Source organism: Diorhabda carinulata, chromosome 11 (assembly GCF_026250575.1).
Source record: "Diorhabda carinulata isolate Delta chromosome 11, icDioCari1.1, whole genome shotgun sequence".
In the NCBI taxonomy this organism is placed as follows: Eukaryota; Metazoa; Arthropoda; class Insecta; order Coleoptera; family Chrysomelidae; genus Diorhabda; species Diorhabda carinulata.
In genome coordinates, this window is record NC_079470.1 from 4,217,065 (window position 1) to 4,242,558 (window position 25,494).

The window sequence follows — 25,494 nt, forward strand, 5'->3', positions numbered from 1 at the left end:
GTCTAGGCGGGATTATGTTAGACGTCTCGGAGGAGCATTTGCTGTGGTAGTATTATCGGTAAAACAGAGTAATGTCGGTGACCTTTCTTCTGTGCTCTAAGCTGTCCAAATTTCTGATCAACTCTGGATCGCCTATAAGTCGAACTGCTCTCTTCTGTATCAAGCCGAGCATCTCCAGGGTATGCTTTGGAGCCAAGCTCCAAATATGCGAGCAATATTCTAAATATGGCCGGATCTGGGCCTTGTGGATAATTAGAAGCTGTTGCGGAGTATTTAGCAAGTTTTTATGAAGCTACCTCAGCTAAATCGGCCACGTGACTTAACCAGGACATTTTGCTTCCAACCTCAACACCCAAAAAGCGAATTTAATGTAGTGGTGATATTTTATGTCTTAACAGGACTAAATTCTGAGCTGCAGTATCAGTTTTCTTTGTAAAATAGCAGCCTGGGTCTTTGCTGCATTAAACTCGATTAGGTTGCCAACCATCCCGTATATTCCGGGTTAGTTTCGAATTCCATTCGCTTGTCCCGGATTTGGAATTTAATCAGTAAAAATGTAATAGAAGAATTGATGCCGTTCTCCTAAATCGAAATGGCGTTCTTCTCAATAACCTACCCTAACGGTTTATTGTATAACCGTTTTTTCTAAAGTTAGCAAGAGCTCAACAAGCAGACACTTGCGTTCTCCATACTGAGTATCCCTCCTTCTAACGCCTCTGTCGAGAGAATATTTTCTCACATGTAGTCCAAATTCTTGGGTTAAATTTAAATTAAAAAAAGGAATAGAACTTTTTACAGTGTAATTAAAAACGACTACACATGCAAATTGAACGTACATGTAAAAAAAAATAAATAGTTACAGAAATGTTTCCCTAAAATCAACATTCAAACATCGTCTTCTTATGTTTGACCAAGTACGAAATAGGTAGCTCCATACACAAATGAACGAAGTCCAGAAATCATTGCAGCGTGGATCTGATGAGAGCCGAACTTCTCATATCTTTAAATTTAGAGATGAGTTGCATTGATTTGTTGTCTAATTTTAAACAAGATAAGGGCTTGATAAAGCTGCATGTCCCGGATTTTTGTCGCCCTGACTTGGCAACCCTGATACCCAGATACATAACCTTCAAATGTAATGTCAAAATGGAAGAAAAATATTTTTAAAAGATAATTTACAAATAAACATTAACTATGAACGGTTTATTGATATTCGATCATTTAAATGATGTCGTTTATACAAAATATAACGAAGAATTTATTCAACACATTAACAATTTTGCCATCGAACAAGAAATATTACCCGAGGTAAGATTTCTTTTTGTTATTTTTTCAACATTATTTAAAAATAGATCGATTTATAATCATGTAAGATATATTTGCTTTTTAGGAAGTAGCTACTAATTCTATAGATGTTAATATACTAATACAAGCTTTCTCACCAATCGTAACATCACACAGGATAATGAGTTGTCAGTTTGGTAATTCTTATACTTCCATAGAATGTGAGAACAATTTAACTGTATACTTTGAAGATGTATGTTGTTTTTTTAGAGTAATTCGAATAGTTAATTTACTTTTTTTTGTAGTATATGGGATATTTATTCCTAGCAATAGGTAAAGAAAAAGTCGATTATATGCAACGGTTCACTAAAATATGTGTAACGATTGTTAGATATTTATGCGGTCCAGATGTATATCAGTAAGTTTCAAATAAAAATTTGCTATCAATTGCTTAAAATGTAATTTTAGGTTAAAAACAGATAATAAAAAATCTAAATTAACCAATGAATTGATAGATAATTGGAGAAAATTGATATGTTTTGATCAATCTGTATATGTAGAAGCTGTTGAACAGCTTTTCATCAATTCCGAATTGAGTTCTACATCACTTAAAATATTAAGGGAATCTGTGGATAATATTTCAGCTCATGTTGAATGTAAAAAAGTGCATGGTCTTATTTTAGTCCAAAATAAAGTACTATCCCTTTATTCAAGGTAAATTTAATATTAAAAATTACCTATTTTAGCTAGAATTTGGATATAATTTATAATTCAAATTGTTTAAGAACACCTGTATGTGTTTACTTATTAACTTTATAATAATATTCATTCAGATTTTCTCAAAATTTGGATCTACTACTATTGATAAAATATGAAATTTTTCATAGATACTCAACTGATTTTTGAAATACAGGGCTGTAAAGTTGTCAGAAATAGACACAAAAACAGGAAACATTAATTATTTTATTCAATGTAGGAATTTTCCTATTTAAAATACAGACAACAATGGATAGGTGACATTTTACAGCAATTTGAAATGGGTCCATATCTGACATTAATTTTTGTGTTACACATTACAACGTTGACAGCAAAAATGTGAAATTTTATTGAAGATTAAGGCGAGTTAGTGAGAGTAATTAAAGATTAAAGCGAAGATATAATTCTATAAAAATATTTATTAAGGCCTCAACATCTGGAGGAGACATGTATAAGAAATTTCTAAAATGACCAGTACTGTCATCCATGGATAATATATTTAGCAATTGGTTTGTTTAGTTTGTGATAATGAGGTGATTCATAATTATGAAAATGGCATGATTTTCTTTTTAATTCTAATCCAGCCATTAGCTAATAATCGAAAATAGGAAAAGAAGTACAACACAGAACAAGAAATACCAAACTTGAAAATCTCATCCATCCCAAATAGTAAATTTCCTTCATGAATTTGTCTGATGACAATTAATTTATTCAAATCATTACCTTTTTCGACCCATTTATGATAACTTTACAACCCCGTAATGGTCTTTCTTGTGGAATGCCCCAACTATTTAACAGAATATAAATAATTTCAAAAATTTAAACAAATGCAAAAAGTTTTTTATTTCTCAATAGATTTGGTAATCTTGAGGAATATTTCATTTTGTGCTTCATAAAAATTATGGAGTAAACCTCATGGTATTATTGATAAGAATCCAAAATAAATATTTTTTAGTGCATCAGCCAAAGAACTAGCACCCTCAGATATATTATTTCTTACAATATTGTGCCAAAGTCTTAAACTAGCAGTAGAAGGAACATATTCCCAACCAAAAGTATCGAGTTACCAATTACTATTGTCTGGTCCTGAAGACACTCCAAAATGTTTGCCACACGCCGTTCATATCTTGCCCCAAACAAATGGTATTCATTTGGTTTATTTAGTCGAAATTGGAAATTCAGCAGTGTCTGCCAGTTTATACGAAAGTTTTTCCTATCTACACACATTGCAACAGGTATAAAATTTTCATTTATATTTTCATCTCGTTGAATTGAGGAAAATACTTTTATCTAATGCTACCCTTATGTTGAAATATATTGTTGAACGCAAATAAATATTTAAAATATGAATTTGATTACATAACATGTTTTATATTAAACACGCTGTTTACTGATTCATACGAGGGTTATTACTTAAGTTTTGAGATACGGAAACACTAAATATGTTAAATCTGTCATTGCCTTAAGAAAATTTGACATGTTTAATGATGGACGCATTCAGAACATGTTGTACGTACGAGGAGTATTTGAGTTGTTTACAGATATTTGAATAAAGATAAAAAAATAAGGGGAGTAATTTTTATTTATCTACATAATATTATTCACAAAGAATTACTTATGGCATTGGTGAATGTGACATGTAGGGAGAATTTCCAGTGAAAACCTCCCTTATCAAAACTTATCTAACTATAGTCTATTTTCATGAATGAGAGAGTAATATCTAAAATAATAAAGCAAACAGTTAAAATATTTCATCCATCCAATGATTTCTTCTTATTCCAGCAGATCAAAAATAAATTGAGGTCAACGTTTTTCTACACCTGAAGAATCAGTTCATGCTTTTAAGTCATATGTTTTGGAGGTACCTCAATCATAATGGAAAAAATGCCTCAAACGCATGCAAAAGTTTATTGATCTTAAATGAGATTGAGATTTTTGTTTGTAAATCCGCTGCGAAAAAAAATAGAATAATCTAGAGCTAAAAAACGACAGCGAGACACTAAAAAATTACAACAAACAAAAGAAAAAATATTAAAACCATACAAGAAATTTGTGACACTACCCTGCAAAAACTCCTAACCTCACAACTTGAACAAAATGGTTACAAGAGTCAACCAAAATGATAGCAATTCATAGAACAAGTGGAAAAATAAAGAGAAAAGTAAGAATATGTGGAATAGAAAACGTTATTGATCGAAAACAACGAAAAATAAACAGGCGAATCGCCGAAATAAAAGAAGAAAAAAGAATGAATAAGAGTCAGAAGATTGAGTAATGGGTAGAAAACACAGCATAGACGGTGGAAGAACATATCACACATTATGACGTCCCCAAAAGCTCTGGAAAAACAAACAAACAAAAAACAAACTTCTTCTCGTTCTATCACTATAATTTATTGTTAATTTAGTACATATAATAAAAAAATGATAAAAACTCACCATTCGTTGTTGTTAAATGGGAATTGATTGCTGCATTTATGTAGTAACCCTCGTATATGGCAATAAGTATCAGAAAATTTAAGTTGTAGTAAACGATTTGTTTAGTATAAATATATCACCAAGTGTTCTATAAATCCCACATTGTTTTAGGTACAAATACAACGTGATAATCAAACATTACAATCAGCTTTTGAAAATTTAGAATCGGCAACCAAACATTTACACGACAGTCTCAAAAAAACCAAGAACGTCTCAGTAGATAATTCCCACAAGCAATTAATGAAAAAATGGGATATAATTAAGAAAAAATATCAAGAATTCCTTAAAAATAATTCAGAAGAAGCACTATTACGAGCGGAAACATTAGCTTTGGGATTTTTAGAGAATTTAAAACAATTATTCAGTTTGACATCGGTAGATGACAGTATTTTGAGTTGTAGTGCCAAATATGTGATACAAGCAGCTTTAAAAGTTAAAGAGAAGATAACTTTGTATGAGGATTTCTTCAAAGCCAAAAGTATAAAGAATTTCTCTATTGAATCATATCCTTTTAAAACCATTAAATTCGAACGTTTTCCACACTGTTGCATGCTTTTATCACGCTAACTATATAAATAATCACATTAACTACTCATTACTAATTTCTCCTTAATAACAGTGAACTAGAGATTCCCTAACAATTAATAAGTATTTGGAAGAATTTCCTGGTTTGGTACATTTTTTATACGTGGATAGAAATTCCCACAGGATAACCACTCCCACTCTTGATTTAGATACAGAAGAAGGTAGATTTAATAAGAAAAAGGTAAGATTTGGCTAAAATTTTGGTTGACATTTGATCAATTTTATGCTTTTCGATTTTTGATTTTCAATTTTTTCATTTACAATCTGCTTTCTTTAGCAAGCAGTAGGTTTATAGTTTCATGCCCCACTTGATATTATTAAAGGCCGATGTCCTTTGAGAAGCCTATCAGGCGCTTTGGGTTGAACTCTTTGATGCCATTAAGCAAGCTGTGAGGCTTGCCCAAGTTTTTAAACCGTCCTCTTATGAGTGCAGGGCACTCACAGATGACGTCTCCATGTACCAACGGCACTCCGGATCGCCCATGATGCCCATGGTGTGAAGAAGATGATTTGAGGGAGAAGTTGGCAACTCTCCGTATTTTTGTTTCAATGTTTATACGTCTAATAAATCAGATAGTCGTTTCCCCTTTAGTCTTCTACGTATTGGTAATGGTTCATTTAACTGGTTCACTTCTTAATTTTGATAACTAGGTAGTTTTCCAAAATAGCTTCTATTCAGAGAGAGTATTTCCTCTTCTACTGTTACTGTTACAAATAAATTTCAAGAACCCAACCTAACCAACTGGCGAATAAAGGTTAACTCAAATAAATCAAGCCCATATAGTCTTCACTACAAAGAGTTATTGAACGTCCCAGTATTACGATGTTTAATAATTCCCTCCCCCCAAAAAAACGAAGTCAAGTAATTAAGTCTAATTCTGGACTCTAATATGGAAATCACATATATAATCAAAAGAACCAAATTAATATCAATATTAAACAAATACAGGGGTTTCTCGTTATTAGATCCCAGCATAATTTAGAAAACAAAAACCTTTTGTAGAAATGCTCAATCAAGCCAATCTGAACCTGTGGTATCCAGCTGTAGGGCTGTTCAAACCCCTTCAACAGAGAAAGAGAGATACGTTGGTTAAAGTTTGGTAGGATAAGGAGTGGGGTTTGTTGGAGTAGGCCCTGATATAGGAATAGCTCCTCTGCAGGGCTGGGGTTGTGTTTGCTTAACTATTTCTGAAGGGAGATTTTGGCCAGAAGAAGACGAAAATTAAGCTTGTAAGCAAAAACGGCTCTTCTCGGTTTGGGTTAGACTAGGTTTCGCACCAGATGTACCAGAAATTCTTAAAAACGGCCTGTGGTGCCGACGCGCCGCGTTCTGTACGACCTGTAACAACTAACGAAAATATGCAATGCTGAAACGCATGCACTATCGAGTTTACCGTCCGCGTCTCCTCTACGCACTTCACGAGGATGATTTCGATCGCAGATTGGAATTTTGTGATTGGTACTTCGGATGTAGTCAGGATGATCCGCATTTTGTGTCGGATGAAGCAACCTTCAAGCTGAACGCTACGGTCAATCGGCATAACTGCGTGTACTGTAACGATCAGTAGGTAGGGAAAGTAAATATAAAAAAGTGGTCAGCTGCTGCTTTACTTTTAAAGTCTGATGGGCAGAAAATAGCATCTAGGAGATGGTGGACGAAGCCCTGGATATGTAGAACAAGGGGAAACTTTAGCTATAGAATTAGACGAAAAAAAATACAAAAAAACATTTGAAAAACTCTTAAGAAAAATGAAACATAAGATAACTGTCGAGATATCAGCAGATCAGAAATTCATTTCTTCCTAGAACTTGCATGCAATAGGAATGGTACCAAATCGATAATGTTGCAAGTGTAGATTTTGCATGAAACAATCAGCTGAACCTCATCTGCGCACGCTTTTGATCAAGAAAGACATCTGAACAAAATCTTTCAACCAGTTTTTAATATTATTATACATATATTAATGTTTCCAAGATTCTTGTTTTTTTTTTGTAATATTTATTATCTTGTTTGTAACAATTTCAGATATGGTTAATGCTAAGTGTAGCTAAAAGTAAACTTCAAAACGGTTTAATGTCCATAATTTGGAAAGATTTAAATTACAGCTACGCTTATTTTTTATGGTTTGAAGATACCAATGGGCAAGCACTAAAACCAGTCGTTTTTCCTGAAGAAGTATCAGGTTGGCCGGGTATACTATGCGAGGATTTTTATCAGTAAGTTCTTGTTATAATTGGTCACAAAAACTGTTACCAGAACTCTTTCTGATTATTTTGACGTACATACACTTAAGTGTGTACATTTAATTGTCAAATTAGAAAGTAGAATTTGATATACTTTAGATGCATCTCTTTTAATCAGACACCTGGTATAGTAAAATTCTGTTTATCTAGACAGTAACTAAATGGAATAATGAACTTTTAGGAAGTTAAGAAAAATCTGTTTCCCGAAGACACCACCTTCTAAAGTCCGATGTTACGAAGTGTTTTGTCTACATTTGGGGCTAGTAACAGCCTCGTTAGTATTAGAGCAAACGAGAAGACTTGCGGCGACTATTTCTGAATTGAGGGGATATCCTCCAAGAGCTGTTGATTTTTTTTAATTATAATTCACTTCTATTCTGGTGGATAATTGGTTAACAATAGTAAAAACTATTTTTAAGTGGTGGTATAATACAATTTTTAAATGTGTTACAGCAAAATTATCTATTGAAATAACACATCACTCAATAAGTCGTGGGAGTAACTTCGAAAAACACATTTTTTGCCAAAATTCATCAATGTAATCTCCTTCAAAAGCAGTACACAATCATTCTAACGCTTTTCAGAATCTATGATAAATAAACCCACGAAATTGTTTTAAAAATAACAAAAGTAGCTTCACTTAAATGGCTTTCACATTTTTCTGACGTAGCGGATTGTCATGACATTTGACACATAGTTGATACTTTATAAACGTCATATGGATTAAACAATGGCAGCGGCATCTGTGTGTCAGTCACCCGACTTATTGAGTGATAAGAGTGATAATTGTTTTTATTTCAATCATAGTAGTGTTTATGTACGTGAATCAATTTAATCTTGTTGTCTTTATTTATTTCTGTGATATTTTTCAGTTAATCACTGTATACTTTTGTTATTTTATGAATAAAATCATTTTGAATGACTTAAGTGTTTTATTTAGAGTAAGTTTCAAAATAAATGTTGCACAATCAATTAGAAATTTGTCAAGTTTAATATAAAAATCAATCTCATCATTTTCACTTGCTGCATTAACGCTATTTTGGCGAGTCTTCGTATTATTATTTACTGTTTACAGCTGGACACTTTTTCAACTAGAATTTTTATTATTTTGATGGTAATTTTTTTAGTGAATCATAAAGTACATTTAACAGGGCTATTTATGGAATCAAACACATAAATGTGGCTGAATTTCGTTGATGCAACGTTGAATCTCCTTCTGTGACGCACACATGGTTGTGGACATGCAGATCTGTAATTTTCAATAAATAATCCTATGAAAAGAAATCTAATGGTGTTAAATCACAAGATCTAGGGGGCCAATTCTGATCACCGAAACGAGAGAGTACACGACCTGGAAATGGCTCATGTTCCATGGGCTGTATGGCATGCATCACCGTCTTGTTGAAACCACATAAAGGTTACATCAATATCCTCGACTTTTGGCAAGAAGAACTGTGATATCATGTCTCGATATCGAGCACCAGTAACAGTCTTTGCTTGACCAGCCTCATGTTCAAAAATGTATGGTTCGATTATGCCTCCAGCTCAAAACAGTGGTATGTTGTGGATGCATTTCGCTTGTGGGTTCTCGGAACCCTAAAAGCGGTAATTTTGGCGATTAACAAACCCATCAAGGTCAAAATGTGGTTCATCGCTCATAAAATCAGCATCCATTTCTTGATACTCAATAATGCATTCAACAAACCTTCTTTGCTGATCATGGTCATTACGCTTCAGTTGTTGTATTAATTGAATTTGGTAATCATGGAGACGCAGATCTTCAGTGACTATACCCTGCGAAGGCTTATTGAAATTTTAAATTTTTGTCCCCAAAATCGAATTAAGGTTTCTGGATTGTCACGCACTGCTTAACATTAAGACGACTAGTGTGTTTGGCACATTCAACGGATCATGTCCATAGGAATTTTTAATTAATCTCTTCACAGTTGAAACACTATTCCGATCATATTTGTATTAAAATTTTCTAATTGCGGCTTCCAAGTTTTCATTATTTTTGAAATATTGTTTCATTTTCACTAACCCTAAACTGTCAGCAGTCGATTTGTTTTTTTATTGTTGTCAACATTGTACTGCATGAATGGCGGCAAATTTTGGTAGATCCTTCATATATTTCTAACTACACAAAAAGACTATGTACTCAATTTGAAAGAAATTTCTTAAATGTTCAGATTTGTCAATATTTGATGGCTATTTTTGTAGGTTATGTAACTGCTTGATATCAAATTTTTATTTTTTATTACAAGACAGTTGTACCAATATGCCATTCGGCTTGTTACGTTTTTCTTCAAATATTTTCAATATTCCATGTATTGTGGCTTAGTAGTCACTTCTATTTTAATTCAAGTTCTCGAAGAAATTAATTTGTTATCGACCACTTCATTCAAAGAACTCAATAAAACCCCAGTATAGTTGCTGAAACGTCCTCTATCTACATTCTACTCTATACAAAATTAAACTTTATATTCGCTGCTAAGTTTTTCCAATAACTTTTAAGCTTTCGTTTTTATATATAAAAAATTTCAACTTTAATAATTCCTTATTTTATAAGCATATTTTGTATTATTTCGTGGAAAATGTTTATTTGGAAAAAAAGACGAATATAATAGAAAAGATTCCTGTATAATTATAGTTTAAGAAATATAAATTTTTTATATGTTAGAGCATAAGCTCCTTTTTATTCATATCTATTCTTTCTACTCTTTTATACTTTAGTAATTTATATCTGCGTTGGCGTTTCCTTCCTTATTTTTTTTCACAGTTCTACAGCTACCAGTTTGGAGTTCGTCCACCACCAAAGACCCAACTAGTGCACCACAATCAATTGTGCTTTCTTGGATATACGATTATTGCGAATTTTATTATTCTTTAATAAATTTTTATGTTACTGATTTATTTGATATTCGTTTTCCTCAACGATTACAGTTTCGTTTTAAAAAACATGGTGTTTCAAGCACCCCCATAAAAGTCCAAAGGATTCAAATCTGGATATCTGTGTAATCATTCATAATAGTCTCCCTTCTACATTTTCATCTTCCTTGAAATACAACATCAAGACACTTATAAATAGATCTTGTGGAATGAGGAAATCTTATTGAAACATGTACAAGGTTAAGAGACTAAACAAAGAATTCCTGCAGGATATAGGGAATATCGTAAATACAAAATCATACTACAGATAATAAGCCAAGCAACCAACTTTGAAGTCTACAAGACTGCAATAAAACCAATAGTTACATACCTAGAAAAAACTAAGATAGAGATACTAACTAATATGGACGAAGAACAACTAGGAATAAATGAAAAGAGAATAAATAGGAAAATTCATGGACCAGTGAAAGTTGGAAAGACTTACAAACTATGAATTTGCGATGGTACGGGCACATTAAAAGAAAAGGAAAATACAGTGGATAAGGAAAATTACAGAATTGAGACCGGAAGAGAAAAGACTGCCAAGAAAACAAAAAAATTGATGGGAAGATCAGATTGTACAAGATATGCTAATTTGATAATATTTGGGGTGCAATTAATCTACTTTCATTTGATATCCTTTTGTTTAGCTCCTCAACATTTGTGGTTTGATTTTAAAAACATTGCGTTTAAAGTACCCCCATAAAAAAAGTCCAACGGATTGAAATCTGGGGATCTCGATAGTCATTCAATAGACCCTTCTAGATTTCTATCTTGAAATACAGCATCAAGACACACTATCTTCTTGAAAACTATACAGGGTTAGGAAACAAATTCTCCAATTGTAGAATTTATTATTATATAGTAAATTTTAGTCCGATTTAGAGTTAAGACAGTTACCAAATTTAGTCCCTTGCGACTTTTCTTGATTCCAAAAATAAAAAAATAAACTTTCTTGCCACGATTGAAGGAAAATATTGATAAATGAACTAAACATTATTGAAAAAATATTAGTTTTTCGATTTTTAATGGCCCCACTTCATAACATTCATCAGAATATTTCATTGCTATAAGAGTTCAAAGTCATATAAAGTGTTTTGAGTGTTGGCACAAGAAAATGCTATGTCCAAGCAAACTCAGTTATTTTTAGTAAAATAAAACATAAATGCATAAATGACTTTTTAAGTCATTCCTTATCTTTCATCAGCACATCCATTATAGAGAGTTTCTAGAGTATTATTCTACTAAAATTTCATAATAGTTGTAGAATATGTAAAATCGAAAACTATCATAATATACCAAAAATGTTTTGGAAATTTAGCTGCGAAATTAGCTCATATTAGTAAACAGTTAAAAATGTTTCAGATACTTTAAAATTGTTATAACGAAATTATATTATATATGTATCTACTACTCATATCCTGAAGGGTGAGATAAATTTAATTATTAGGTATATTATCTTACCTCTAATTTATTTACACTTCACTATACACTAGTACTTTATATTTTCAATACACTATTCACTAGTGTATATTCACTGAACGCGATTCGAATTCTCGTTTTTTGTACCGGTTTAATTACTAATCATAATGGATATCGTTAAGTATTGTCTTGAAGAAACTACGCACATAAAAATTATAAATAATTATCACAATAACATTGTAAAACTTAGTTCTACAAAAGAAGGATTCAATTCTTGTAATTTAACTGATATTCCGGCAGTTTTTAATAAAGTTCTAATTTAATTTGTACACTTATAAATAACCAAAAGCATATTATTTTATACATCAAATATAAAAACCCTTATAAATAAGTTAAAACAGTTTTCTTAAGAATTACATACACTTTTATAAGCACCATGACACCGGGCATCTTCGATGTTGCTTTAAATTTTGGTGCGAATGATAATAGAAGCATCGTGATTGGTTATAAAAGTAATGGCTGCGCAAACATCTGTGTAATATATAATTTTGGTCCTTAAAAACGTTCCTAATAATATCGCATTATTTTTAATATTTAAATTTGCTTGTTAATAAAAATCTAATCAAACAATCAAATACTATTTCCGCATAACAAATAAATATTAAACAAAGAATAATCAACACTTGAGTTTTGAACAAACGAACAACCAAATCGGAACTGTCAGTGTTGACATTGATATACTAAACGAACAACAGTTGTTTTGTTAATTTACAATTTAATAGTTTTTTTTATCTTATTTACTAGAATACTGGTTCACCGACCTTCCAAAACAATTTTTTATAATGTTTTTTTACCTTCCCAACTAAACAAAGAAAGTATAAAAAGCGTTTATACACAACTTTTGGAAGCAAAGAGAAATGTCTATTGCCGAGAGTCCTTCCAAAGATTCAGGAAATACAAGTTTAGAAGGTAGCATTAATAACTTGTCAGGTGAATTTAGTATATTATCCATGTCTCTTTGTTCAACGGTCTCTTCAACCCTGGAGCATTTCAGATGCGAGGGTCATGCAGAGCACAGTCTTGCATGTATGAAAAATTATTTACAAGCAGGAAAACTCTGTGATGTCACCCTTATTGCAGGATCAAATGGAAAACGAGTACAAGCACATAGGTAGGATTGTTAATATTATTTCTCGTGATTAAAAATATATATTTTTGTAGATTGGTGCTATCGGCAGCAAGTGAGTATTTTTCAGCGATGTTTACAGGAAGTCTTAGTAATAATGACGAGTCAGAAATAACATTAGTTAATGTAAATGGGGATGTATTACAAGCAGTCGTTGATTATTGTTATACAGGATGTATAGAAATTAGAGAAGACAATGTAGAAACATTGCTATCCACAGCATGCTTAATGCTACTACACGAAGTTGTGGAAGCATGTTCTAGGTGAGTTTTTATTAGATTTATAGTGGCGAACAAAAACAAAATCGAAAACAAACTACAACAAATATTAAAGAAAAAAATGAAGTAGTTATTTCAATAATTAACAAAAGAAGACAGTGATCATGAAGGAGATGTTAAAAGCAGTGCCGGTCATTGCCATTGTGGAGCCCTGGGCAGATCTTGCGCCTCCTTGGGCGCGAGTCTTCCCCCCCAACAGATTCACATATAACCTTCCTCCTACCCCTATGTTGCAAAACCCAATACAATAATAGAGATTTAATTGTAGAAAAAGTAATATTTTTCTTTACCCTAATTAACTATTTCATATTTACTTAACAGGTCTATTAGTTTACTTTGGTATCGCAACTCGCACATTTAAATACTTATGTTTCAGTACTGTTTATTTCAGGCTATACTGTAATAATGATTATACAGTATCGAGATATTGAGGACTGGGGTTGCAGCTATGGCCTCTAACAGCAGGGGCCCCGCTACTGTAAATAATATTTGGATTTACACAAAATTTTCGTTTGGAATCTAACGACAAAATCATACAAGTGAAAAAAATTGTGAAACAAAATAAGAAAAAGTTCATCGCGTTCGTGTGACCGTTCACAGGGCTCCGCTGCGTAAGGCCCCCCGAAACGCGGGTACTGGAGCGGCCGCCTCACCTATCCCTGCTGAAAGACAGCCCTGAATATAAATGATAATGGTACAATGCTAGATCACAAAGAGAAACTAATAGAAGAGGAATGTATTGATATTATGAACAAATTAACAGACATCCAAATCCAATCCACTCAGAGAAAAAGGATCCTATATCAGATTCATCAAAAATTGAATCTCACTTTAATTATTACTAATCTAATAAGGTTAAATCAAATGAGCATCTCTCTATTTCTCCCGTATTTTTGATAAATACAATAAAACAAATAATGTAAAAAGAACATGAGCACCCAATAGACATAGAGGTGCTTTTTAACTATTTTCAACAGGCATTTGACAAAATAAAAAGAAATCATTTATTGATAGCACTAAAAGAATAAGGTATAGATGCAAATTACGAAGATTGATCAATATGACTATGTGCTAACAAGGGTCAACATACTGACACCTAACAGAGAATCTCATGAGTTTGTGATTAAGAAAGGAGTAGGGCAAGGCGATTTATTATCGGCAACACTAAACATAGAAGGAATTTAAGGTTAAGTCGTGGTTAAATAATCACCTATCCTCTTGATGTAGTAACCAGAAGAATAATGGAGACAATATTAAATGAAATAGTTACAGAAGGAAAGTGGATGGGTTTAAAAATCAATGAAAACAAAACAAAAATAATGAGATTTGGAAAGCAATGTCAAGGGGGAAAGGTGAAAGTTGGAGAGTATGAATTTATTGAAGTAGAAAAGTTCAAGTATCTTGGTGTTATGATCAATATTAGAAGAGACAGGAGTACTGAGGTTGAAGAATAAATAATTGATACAAATAGAGCCTTTCATATTAAGAGGAAATTATTGAAAAGTAAACTCCAAAATGAATGAAGATCAAAATATATGTATATAAATATTAATGAAAAAGAATGGAGTCAGCATTTCAAAAAATTATTAACGGAAGAAGACAGTGAATACAAAGAAGATGATATTAGTGACAATGGTATAATACTAGAAAATGAAGAAAGTGGAATGTAATGACATAATCAACAAACTGAAACACAATAAAACAAAAGGACACAGGATATAAAATATTCAAGATTATAGAAAGAGTATGAGAAACAAAAGCAATGCCGAGAGAGTGGTCTACTGGATTGATTATACCAATAATGAAGGGAGGAAATTCCAACATATTTAGCAATAATAAATGAAAAACTGAAAAAGTAGTGGAACCAGAAATACAGGAATTTCAAAAAGGTTTTAGGAAAATCAATAGTAGATACATAGTATAAAACAAGTGATAGAAAAAAGCTATGAGCACAACATTAGTATGTAAATGCTATTCATCGACTTCAAACAAGCATTCGACATTCTGAAAAGGAGGAAAATTATAAAGGAAGTGAAAAAACTACAAGAACCCTAAAAGTTGATACGATTGGTGAAAATTACTATGCTAAATTCTAGGGTAAGGGGAGGAATTTAAAATAAAGGCTGGGGTAAGTCAGACTCTCAGGGGTATTTTGTAACATTGCAGTTGAATGCTTATAAAGGGAATGTAATATCAATGGAAGTATCATTAATAAATCAATACAAGTAATAGCATATACTGATGATGTAACTCTATTAGCAATCGACCGAAAAAGTCTTGAAAGCACATTAGACAAAATTGTAAGAGAGACAGGAAGAAGAGGATTGAAAATAAATCAAAAAAAGAAAAAATATATGGAAATTAAAGAAAAAAATTCACAAAAGATAAATGACCTCATCTTTAAAGTAGTCGACCCCTTTAAGTACGTAGGAACAATGATACGCAACAAAAATGACACAAAGACAAGAAAAAGAATTCATACGAAATACAGGGTATATAATAAGTACAAAATTATGCCGTTGAAACTATGAAACTTAACAAATATGGATGAAGAACAATTAAGAATATATGAGAGGAGAATAATTTGGAAAATTCATGGACCAGTGAAAATTGGAAAGACTAATGAACTATGAAATTAAGAAGATATTAAAAACATGAGTATATACTAAATACAATTACAGCAAAAATAATACAATGGTATGGATACATTAAAAGAATGGAAAAACGGCAGAGTACAAGAAAAATTACAAAATGGAAACCGAGCGAAGATTCCCTTGTAGATCAAAAAATAAATGTGAATATCAGATTGTGCAAGATATGCAAAATCTAGTACGTAACTGGAACAAACAGATGCAGGACAGAAAAACAATAATCGATGCTTCAAAAATAAGTGATAATTAATTAAATAAGGATAAAATGTGGAACCAACCACAAAAATACAGGGTGAAAAGAGTTCAATTTGAGTGGTTACAATTCAAATAGAATGTTTAGCTTGTATATATAATTGAAATTTTTTTAGCATATACTTTTTTATTACTGTCCTAAATTTATATAAATTTTACAGATTTTTAACTCACCAATTACATCCTAGCAACTGTTTGGGAATAGCAGTATTTGCAGAACATCAGGCTTGTTCGAGTTTACTTCAAGAAGCAAATGCTTACACAAGTCAACATTTCATGCAGGTATCTTATCACAAGATAATTTTAAAATATAATGAAATTTATATTATTGTTTCAAGGTAATCAAAAACCAAGAATTTCTTCAATTGAACGTTGATCAGATGTCTGCTCTACTTAATAATGATGACCTGAATGTAACATGCGAAGAACACATTTTTCAAGCTCTGATGATGTGGATTCAACATGATCCTGATAGTAGACGTCAATATATCGGACATTTATTGGGATTAGTCAAGTTACCTCTTCTAACTCCTGCATTTTTAACAGATCAAGTAGAACCTGTATGTGAAGGTAATAAACAAAATTACACTCCCAATCAATTTTAACGCTGCAGCTGGTATAAAATCAAATGAATGTTGGAGGGGTCATTTAAAGTCACCCCCATATAGCAATTTATTGTTCAAATTCCTCCCGATATTTTTGCAAGATTAACAAAATCTAGTCTAAGAGTTAATTTTACTGGAGGATTTATTATTGATAATATTATTTTAGGTGATATGGCTTGCCAAAAACTGATAATGGAAGCTATGAAATGGCACTTACTACCTAAACGTCGTCTTCAGATGTCTAGCGCAAGAACTAGACCAAGAAAAGCAACGTTAGGAAAATTAATCGTAGTCGGAGGCATGGATAAAAATAAAGGTGCTACAACAATAGAAAGTTATGATCCAAGATGTGATGCTTGGGTAGTAGCGCATCACATGAATGGAAGGAGGTTGCAGTTTGGCATAGCACTTATGGGAGAAAAGTAAGTTTTCCAAATTTTACATTCAACTTATATACTCGCATTTATTCAACAGATTATTGATAGTCGGTGGTAGAGATGGTTTAAAAACGTTAAATAGCATGGAATGTTTGGATATGGAAAGCGGTCAATGGGCACAACTCATTCCTATGAACACTCACAGGCACGGTTTGGGTGTAGCGGTTTTAGGAGGTACTTTATATGCTGTCGGCGGTCATGACGGATGGAGTTATCTCAATACGGTCGAAAGGTGGGATCCTTCGTCTCGTAGCTGGCAATATGTCGCTCCGATGCAAAATCAACGGTGTTCTGCCGGTATGGGGGTTTTAGGAGGTAAATTATATGCCGTTGGTGGTCGGGATGGTGCTTCATGTCTTCGTACTGTCGAATGTTACGATCCTCACACTAACAAATGGACTATGGTAGCTCCTTTGTCTAGGAGAAGAGGTGGAGTTGGTGTAGCTGTAGCTAATGGATATTTGTATGCTATGGGAGGACAAGATGCTCCTGCTAACAATCCAGCCGCATCTAGATTTGATTGTGTCGAAAGATATGATCCCAGTAAGTATAACAATTTTTTTTTATTTTTCTTTTTTTGTCAAATTAATTTAATCAATAAATTATTTACAGATACGGATTCTTGGACACAAATGGCGTCTCTGTCGACTAAACGAGATGCAGTTGCAGCTTGTCTATTTGGTGATAAATTATTTGCTATAGGAGGTTACGATGGTAGCCATTATCTTCGTACTGTCGAACAATATGATCCGAATACTAACGAGTGGAATACGTTGGCGCCGCTAATAACGGGACGCGCCGGCGCATGCGTTATCGCAGTTAATAATAGTGTACAAATTAAGGAATAATTATGATTTTAATATTGTTTTTTTGAATGAGTACAGTTTGATGAAACCATATACGACACTTGACCGCATTGATAAATATCGATAATGGTAAGATGAGACACCCAGTTGAAGTTTCGGACTCTTTTTATTTCCTTACATTTGTTTATTTTCTTTTTTCAAGAAAAACATTTACATTGACCCATCTAGTACACGTGAAACAAGTTTTTTAATAAAATTTTTGCTTTGTTCATCATGATAGTTGCTTTTTAGCGTGATACAAACAGTCCAGGGCTTTTCCCATTGGAATCAGAATAGGCTTCTGTTCTAGCGATGAATTTCTCATTTGAATGATTATTTCTTTTATTAGATTTGAAAACAGTCAGTAGTCACTAGAATCCAGATCTGGAAAATATAGTGGATGTGGAAGCAATTCTGAAATTCAATTAATTTCATTTATTTTTTTATATAATATGTAGTACACAAAAAACAAGGTTTTTATTCACATTTTGTTCACAATATATCTTCTTTCCAGAGTGATACAATCAGTCCAGAGGTTTTCCCACTTCTCTATATGATTTTTATTAGAGAATTTTCCTTTGGTCTCAGAAAAGGCTTCTATTTTAGCGATGACGTGAATCCAATTTTCAGGTTTGAAACTAGCAAATAGTCGTTGTAATCGCCTCTTTTCCACGTCGAGGATCGTCAATGCATATACTATCACTTATAGACTCCACATAAAAGTCAACGAAGGTTAATTTTCCCGAAGAAAATTCACCAAGTCTTTTCCTCAATGGTATTTTTGCAAGATAAGTATCTAGGGAGTTTCCAATTCTAAAATAAGATTAAATAGGATCTGTCGCAAGAGAAGACCCCATTACATTAACTGGTAGCCCTAAAGTATAAAAAACTAGTTCCAAAATTTATGTAAAATCGGCCTCTGATTTAGCGATGACTTTCTCATTTGAATGATATTTTTTTCATTAAGTCTGAGAACAACCAATTGCTTTTATTTTTTATGAATAGTATATAGTACATAAAAAATAAGGTTTTTTTATCAAATTTGGGGGCGATTCTAGTTGCGGTCGCTAGACGGATTCCACTGGATGCAGTTAAATGAACCCCCTATTCTCCATTTTATAGAAGATTCTTTTGCTGCTTCATATTAACCCATGACGTTTTCGTCAAATGTGTTAAGACCGATAAAAGATATCTACAAGCAGCTCTAGCTATTTTAATGTCGATTTAGTTTACTTTTAAAAGCCCTAGTTAATTTTTTTCTTCTATTTAAATATGTCAAGAAAAATCACAATATCCTCACTTGAAGTTACCCAATGATGCAAAGACCAAGTGCCCAAATTTAAAGTACTAATAGACATTATCTGGCAAACTTCCATTTTTCTTGAAGGGGCATATAAATGTCTTGGAACGTCAGCCTCATTGATTCGGTTTTTTAAATATTTCGGACCGGTAGTGTCTACAAAAGTTGAAATGTAAATTTTCTTTTCGGACCAAGTCATATTTAGCCAAAAGTGGTTGAAGATTTGCTGCCTATCTTCTTCCGTGAATATTCGACACTATGTTTCATTTCACAAGGTGGTGTTGCTACTTCAATTGTTCTTTTTCCCTCTAGATATTTTCTAAACCCAAAATATTTTTCACCCTTGATCTTGCTTTCTTTCCTCTTCCAGCTCCCTGTGTCAGGTTTTCTTTTGGTTTGTATGTATCTTTCTTTGATGTTCTCGACTAATATATCATTGTTTTCTTGTACACAATCTCCCTCACCCATTTGTTTATCCATATCAAGATATCCATCTTCGTTCTCTTCATACTCACTTTCTGAACCAATCTCATTTGGTACAAAATTTTGATCGTTATCATTACTATAAAGATCCCTGAAGAATCAGCCTTGGTGGTATCAATATCATGTAGCTGTGGTTAATTTTGCATAGTATTTATTTATTCATTTGTTATATTTACAGCTAAGATAAAGAAACACTCATAAAAACCAAGAAAAAAAAACCCCAAATTTTGAATCAATTGGCGAGGCGTAGGATTACTGAGTGTATTGGATTATCGAGTATCTACTGTATTTGATAATTTTAAGTATAAATACGTTTCTGTCATATATGGTTTCAAATTAACAACAATGAGCTGTTAAAAAATGTTACTTTTGTTTCAAACTAATTTAAATGTTGAAAAACATGCAACTTTATAATTACGAACATATTTTGCCATGCATTTATATCATTTTTCCTTGTTACTACTTCTTTTTAAAGTGAATACTTTTTTTATTAAAATTTTAGTTACACCTTTATCTTTCTTTCCAACCAGTTTTATTTCTTTGCATTCCTGCTATATTTCGTCTTAATTTCAATTCATTTCAGTCATGTGACTCTTTCACTTTGTGGTGATTCAAGGGTCGGCGTGTGGTGTAGAACGGTGAGGGCCTCCGATCAGTGGGAACATAATAAAACCACATCCACAAATCGCTGGTATATTTTCAACTTACACATTTAATAATGCTTACACTATATTATGTTTACTGACCTCTGACAACACGTTGATCAGTGAGTACATTGATTGCAATGTCACTGTCGACAACTACACGTGTGTGTGTCTATATCTATCTCTCTATTTACTGATTCTCATATTTATACAAATAGTAATGTTACTATTTATAAGGTAAACGTTATATAGATACGAGGATTATTATGTTGTTATATTCTAATGGTACATGTGTTTTTATTGAGTTGAAATGTACGTTTATTGATTTATTGTGGTTTACAGTTAACCTCACTCATTTACCAACCATCACAACTGCTTTTATTAAATTTCAATTCCAGTTGCTTCTATGCTGCTTCCCCCCCTCTCATTTAACTCATACATTTGATGCACTTCCTGAATTAGGTACTTGTACTTGTTTTAATTTAAAATGACATAGTGATATATAGTATTTAAAATCTCGATCTTTATACTATTTTGGAAGTATGGCAACGTTGTTTAAATGTGATAATATCCATGATATAATGTCAGACAATTTGGTTAATTTTTTTTTCGAGGACCACACCATTATTGTGGCTTAATGTATTACATCACGTGTTTTTACTGTTTATTTCCTTTAGTTTCTTTCAGATTTTAGATCGTTTGAGATTTCTAGATGTGTTTGCCACATTGGACATTTTTTAAACGGCTCATAATTGTCCTCAATATAATCCAATAAAATTGTGATTTAAATTACTATACGAAAGAAAAACTTTTCTTTTTTACTTATATGTTGATTTTAGCATAAATTTCAAGAATAACTTTTTATAAAAATTGGTCAAAATATCAGCTTTGATAACTTTTGACGTATTGGCCAGATATTTGTACTAAACGATTTAAGGGTATCTTTAAAAATTTATAAAAAATCCAAAAAAATGATTTTTTTCCTTAATCAAAATGAAACAAATAATTTATTCGAGATTTATGAACATTTATATTTTTAAATAATGTAATTCTTCACTTCTATGGCAATACAAATGTTATGTCTTATCTATGTACGATAGAAAATACTGCAACAGGAACTTTTGTTGATGATACAGTCATTTTACCAGTCGCGAAGATCCACCTCACCTCCAACACCACCTAAACATCTAAAAAGATTGTACGTGGAAGTGAAAATTTAAACTGCACAAAGAACATTCAGTTTTTCCAACAACCACTATAAAAAATGTAAAAATACCATAAACATATACAGTATGTTATCTTGGAATACACCTAAACTGGAAAAAGCACATGGTCAAAAATATGAACAAATTCATTTGCGCTTCAAAAAGTTATTTTGGTTCCAGTCCAGAACTCCTCTATCCATTAGATCTCCATATGCCTCCACCTTCCAGTCCAGAATTCCTCTCTCCATTAGATCTCTTTGTACCTCCACCTTCCAATCCAGAACTCTTCTATTCTTTAGATCTCTCCTTGTGCCCCCCCCCCCTCCAGTCTCGAACTCCTCTCTCCATTAGATCTCCTTGTGCCTCCACATACCATCTCTTTTTGTGTCTCCCTTTTTTTCGTGTTCCTGTCATATTTATATGAGACATTTTCTTTGCCGTTCTTGTTTCTGGTATTCTTTCAAAGTGTCCCGGACATCCTAGTCTCCAGGATCTTATAATTTCTCTTGTATGAAGTACTGTCGGTTAATTATAAATTTTTTAAGCATATGCCAAAATCAACTTATATTGAAAAATTTAAGTCTGCCTTTCATATTGTAATTCGAAATTTCATTTTATTGCTCAACTTGTATATTTTTCATCAATTTTTATTTTATGTTAAGGATATTTTAAATCAAAAGACTGATAAAATCCGGTCGCATTTATTTATAAGTATTAAGGCTGACAGTGTACTAAATAATGCCTATTTTACAGGAATACTCGATAGCCTAACAAATGGAAAAGGAAGAAATGAAAATTTTATATTCATCAACTTTCTGTTCATCGAGTTCTGTTTTAATGGTTTCAGCTAATATTAAAATTTTATCTACAAATTTATTGACATATATCATTTACTATTGCCTTGAAGAGGGTTAATCAATTCAATTATCATTGCAAATATTGAGCTTCTTCTGTCTTCTGACTATTTCATAACACTAAAGAATAGAATTTCACCACTGAAATCAAGATCAAAATCATAGGACACTTTATTATTTTGTTTCTGATTTCAAACCAGTACAACACAACAATATCTTGATTCTTCTAACAAGAAATATTTCAATACGCGGTCAAGTAAAGCAAAAAAAGTTTTCCAACCAAATTTTGTTTTATTCATTAAAATACATTCCTTAGAGAGTCTATTTCAATACGGCTTTCAAATTGGAATGAAATTTCTCTCATTGGAGCAACTTTTCAGATCCTCTGCAATCGCTTGGGATTAAATCTGAAGTTTATGGTTGACGTAGAAACAATTCATAACTTTGCGAAAAAAAATCTATTATTTTTGTTCTACTTTTAGAAAGATTTTTTTTATATCCAACTGCTCATGTAAAATACTTTCATATGATATCTTTGTCATGTTTCTAAATGTCAATTGGCAGTTTTCCATCACAATTTTCAGGACTTGTTTCATCTCCTTATACCAATCAATTATAGTTGATGTCCCCAAAGAAAAGTCACCGTAACACTTTTCGAGCCAAGCATTTACCATAATGGTTAAACTATTAATAGCTGCCGTTTGAAAGATGGTACTTTAAAGAGAAAAATAGGATTTGTAGTGACCTTTATCCATCAAAATTGATCGATGGTACAAATATCTGATCTCTGTTAGGTCCCAGGAAGACATTTCTTTATCAGTGGTAATTGGCGCAGGCCATGTTGTCATCTACTTAATGTTTTTTTCCTAATAAAGAGGAATTCTTTCCTTCTTTCAGACAACAAGATTTTGATTATTGAGTCCTCGACTATTTATTCCAAGAAACAGAGTTTCGGCTACCAATTTTGTATGAACAAACAAGCGTTGTCCAAAAAAATTTCAATTTTAGCATATATATGTATAAGTTTCCTGTAAAATCAGCATTGTGTAATTTTGACATTATTTACCGGTTCAGTCACTCTGAATATATAAAATATAAACTTTAAGATGTGCTAAATATCTTATCTACATTTATATACTTGGTTGTAATATTCCTCCTTTAGGTCCTTTCATTGATTTCGACAGATATCTGCAATAGTAGTAATTATAGCCTACTATAAACTACAATTCAGATACATACATTTTAGTACTTTTCTACCCAGCTGTGGCTTTTCCTCCAATGTTTTTGTGAAAATGGAGAAAAATTTATCCATTAGGTATTTTTTCACAAAATCAGGGCAACAATAGGTTTCTAATACAGTCATAATTTCACTTTCTTTCTTTTTTTTTCCCTACTGGTATTCAATGTATCACTATATATTTATATAGTCTCCTCACTGTTCATGCTTGTTTCTTTTAGATTCCTCTTAATTTAATATGTCTTCACCTTCCTTCTTTAATATCCATGTCTCCTATGTATGTTATTTTTTCTTAATGGATACTCTTATGCTTCCAAACTTTTCTGCTTCAGCTTAACGTAAATTATTTGTCTCTAGTTGATATAAGGGACAAATTATATTCTGTTATTTCTCTCTTCCAATTTTCTTATTGCTTCTTTAATGTCTCTATCAGAGTTATGTCATCTACAAAAACTAGATGTTAATCATTTTAAATGCGAAAGTAGACAGTTTATTGGAATATTCTTATAAAATAATTTTAGTGCCACAGATTTAGCCTGACGCAGATCTAGGGTAAAATGATGCAGACATAAACACTATAGAGTTAATCATCGGAGTGATTGAAAAGACCTATCAGTAAATGATTTTTATTTTATTTAAATTCAACATTTAAAATTAAATTTAATGATTGGCGTAACGGCTAATTTTTAAATGGTATCGTTTGATACCTAAAACGTTTTACTGATTTGAAAAGAAGTTCCTCTTCGTCAAAAGTGAATCGTCTAAATATATACATCCGAAGATTCTTTTACATAATTTGTTTGAGGCATTTATTTGTAAAACTATTGGGTGAGCAGGCTCCAATCCAAATGTGTCTCAAGTGAAAACTGTAAAAGGAAAATTTTTGGGTGTATTAGTAAATATGGATGACAAGAACTTTAGATAACCTAAACCAATCATTTCTTTTATATTTTACACATTGGGAAAATTATTTAACTGTGTGTTCCAAACTGGATTAGTTTAATTTTTTTTGTGTCAATAGCAATAAAATTTAATCAGACATAATCCCTTCGAACAAAATCTCAATCGTTTCTGTGATATATTTTGTTTCCATTTTTTTTATTATTCTGAACCTTACAAAAAATGTTAGATGTTTAAGATAAATATGTGATAAAACCTTTGCAACAGAGCTCGTTCTGGTAACCAAAAATGTAATTTAAAAAAAAAATAAATGTTTTTGAATCAAGTTCATAATTATTTTATTTCAGCAACAATTGGAATAATTTTATATCGCAAGTGAAAGCACAGGAAATAGTAAACGTGGTATTAAGATGAAAGGGGGTAATAATATAGTATTCCAAGTGATTAAATTTGGTATGGACAGCTAGCTTTATCATCACTTTTAAAATAGGCTCCTTTTCAACAAATATAAGCATGCTAATGCTTAATCCAATCTTTCATACACTTTTTAAGCTTCTGCAGCCTTCAATACCTTAAGCAAATGACTTCAATACTTGACTCCCAAAGTGGATTTTTGAGTTTTGAAAAGAGGAAGAAGTTACAGGAAGCCAAATCTGGCGAATACGATTGCTGAACGATGACTCGTTTAGTATTTGGCTAAAAAGTCAATAACTATTGTACTGGAATGTAACTGAAAATTATTGTGGTGGAAAATCCATTGTCTGCCCACACATCCGGTGGTTAGTAGACACATTTTCAATAATTTCTCAGCTGTAATTCAATTGAAAACACGAAATTTCAAACGCCAAACAAAAGTTTCTCATATTTAACAATCAGCTGACTAATACACCCTAATTGAGATAAGACGATCAAATTTCATAC

At 32.1% G+C, this 25,494-nt stretch overlaps 2 protein-coding genes across 4 annotated transcripts; both read left to right on the forward strand.

The window, feature by feature from the left end:
* The first annotated feature begins 837 nt into the window (after window positions 1-837).
* Window positions 838-8,268, forward strand: LOC130899602 (BLOC-3 complex member HPS1). 2 transcript variants are annotated; one of them, XM_057809666.1, is made up of 9 exons: window positions 838-1,308; window positions 1,391-1,537; window positions 1,590-1,702; window positions 1,753-1,998; window positions 2,996-3,275; window positions 4,629-5,020; window positions 5,166-5,283; window positions 7,129-7,319; window positions 7,528-8,268. In XM_057809666.1, exons 1-9 carry the CDS (start codon window positions 1,195-1,197, stop codon window positions 7,703-7,705), a joined length of 1,779 nt encoding a protein of 592 aa, XP_057665649.1. In that variant the 5' UTR covers window positions 838-1,194; the 3' UTR covers window positions 7,706-8,268. The 2 variants fall into 2 exon arrangements, with proteins under 2 accessions (XP_057665649.1, XP_057665648.1); XM_057809665.1 differs by having other exon boundaries at window positions 4,629-5,019; window positions 5,141-5,283.
* Window positions 8,269-12,415: 4,147 nt separating this feature from the next.
* On the forward strand, window positions 12,416-24,898 carry LOC130899601 (kelch-like protein 5). Of its 2 annotated transcripts, XM_057809663.1 has the most exons (8): window positions 12,416-12,867; window positions 12,918-13,145; window positions 16,225-16,345; window positions 16,402-16,633; window positions 16,835-17,090; window positions 17,143-17,648; window positions 17,718-17,935; window positions 22,336-22,364. In XM_057809663.1, exons 1-8 carry the CDS (start codon window positions 12,614-12,616, stop codon window positions 22,351-22,353), a joined length of 1,833 nt encoding a protein of 610 aa, XP_057665646.1. In that variant the 5' UTR covers window positions 12,416-12,613; the 3' UTR covers window positions 22,354-22,364. The 2 variants fall into 2 exon arrangements, with proteins under 2 accessions (XP_057665646.1, XP_057665647.1); XM_057809664.1 differs by lacking the exon at window positions 17,718-17,935 and having other exon boundaries at window positions 12,445-12,867; window positions 22,336-24,898.
* The last annotated feature ends 596 nt before the right edge of the window (window positions 24,899-25,494 follow it).

Excerpts from the sequence above, each read along its gene's own strand:
- LOC130899602 (XM_057809665.1), top strand. The coding sequence starts at position 1,195 with ATGAACGGTTTATTGATATTCGATCATTTAAATGATGTCGTTTATACA. Across the intron at positions 1,703-1,752 it reads TGCGGTCCAGATGTATATCA|GTTAAAAACAGATAATAAAA; the intron begins GTAAGTTTCAAA and ends ATGTAATTTTAG. Across the intron at positions 5,020-5,140 it reads AAAGAATTTCTCTATTGAAT|CTAGAGATTCCCTAACAATT; the intron begins CATATCCTTTTA and ends AATAACAGTGAA.
- LOC130899601 (XM_057809663.1), top strand. The coding sequence starts at position 12,614 with ATGTCTATTGCCGAGAGTCCTTCCAAAGATTCAGGAAATACAAGTTTA. Across the intron at positions 12,868-12,917 it reads AAACGAGTACAAGCACATAG|ATTGGTGCTATCGGCAGCAA; the intron begins GTAGGATTGTTA and ends ATATTTTTGTAG. Across the intron at positions 16,634-16,834 it reads AGTAGAACCTGTATGTGAAG|GTGATATGGCTTGCCAAAAA; the intron begins GTAATAAACAAA and ends ATATTATTTTAG.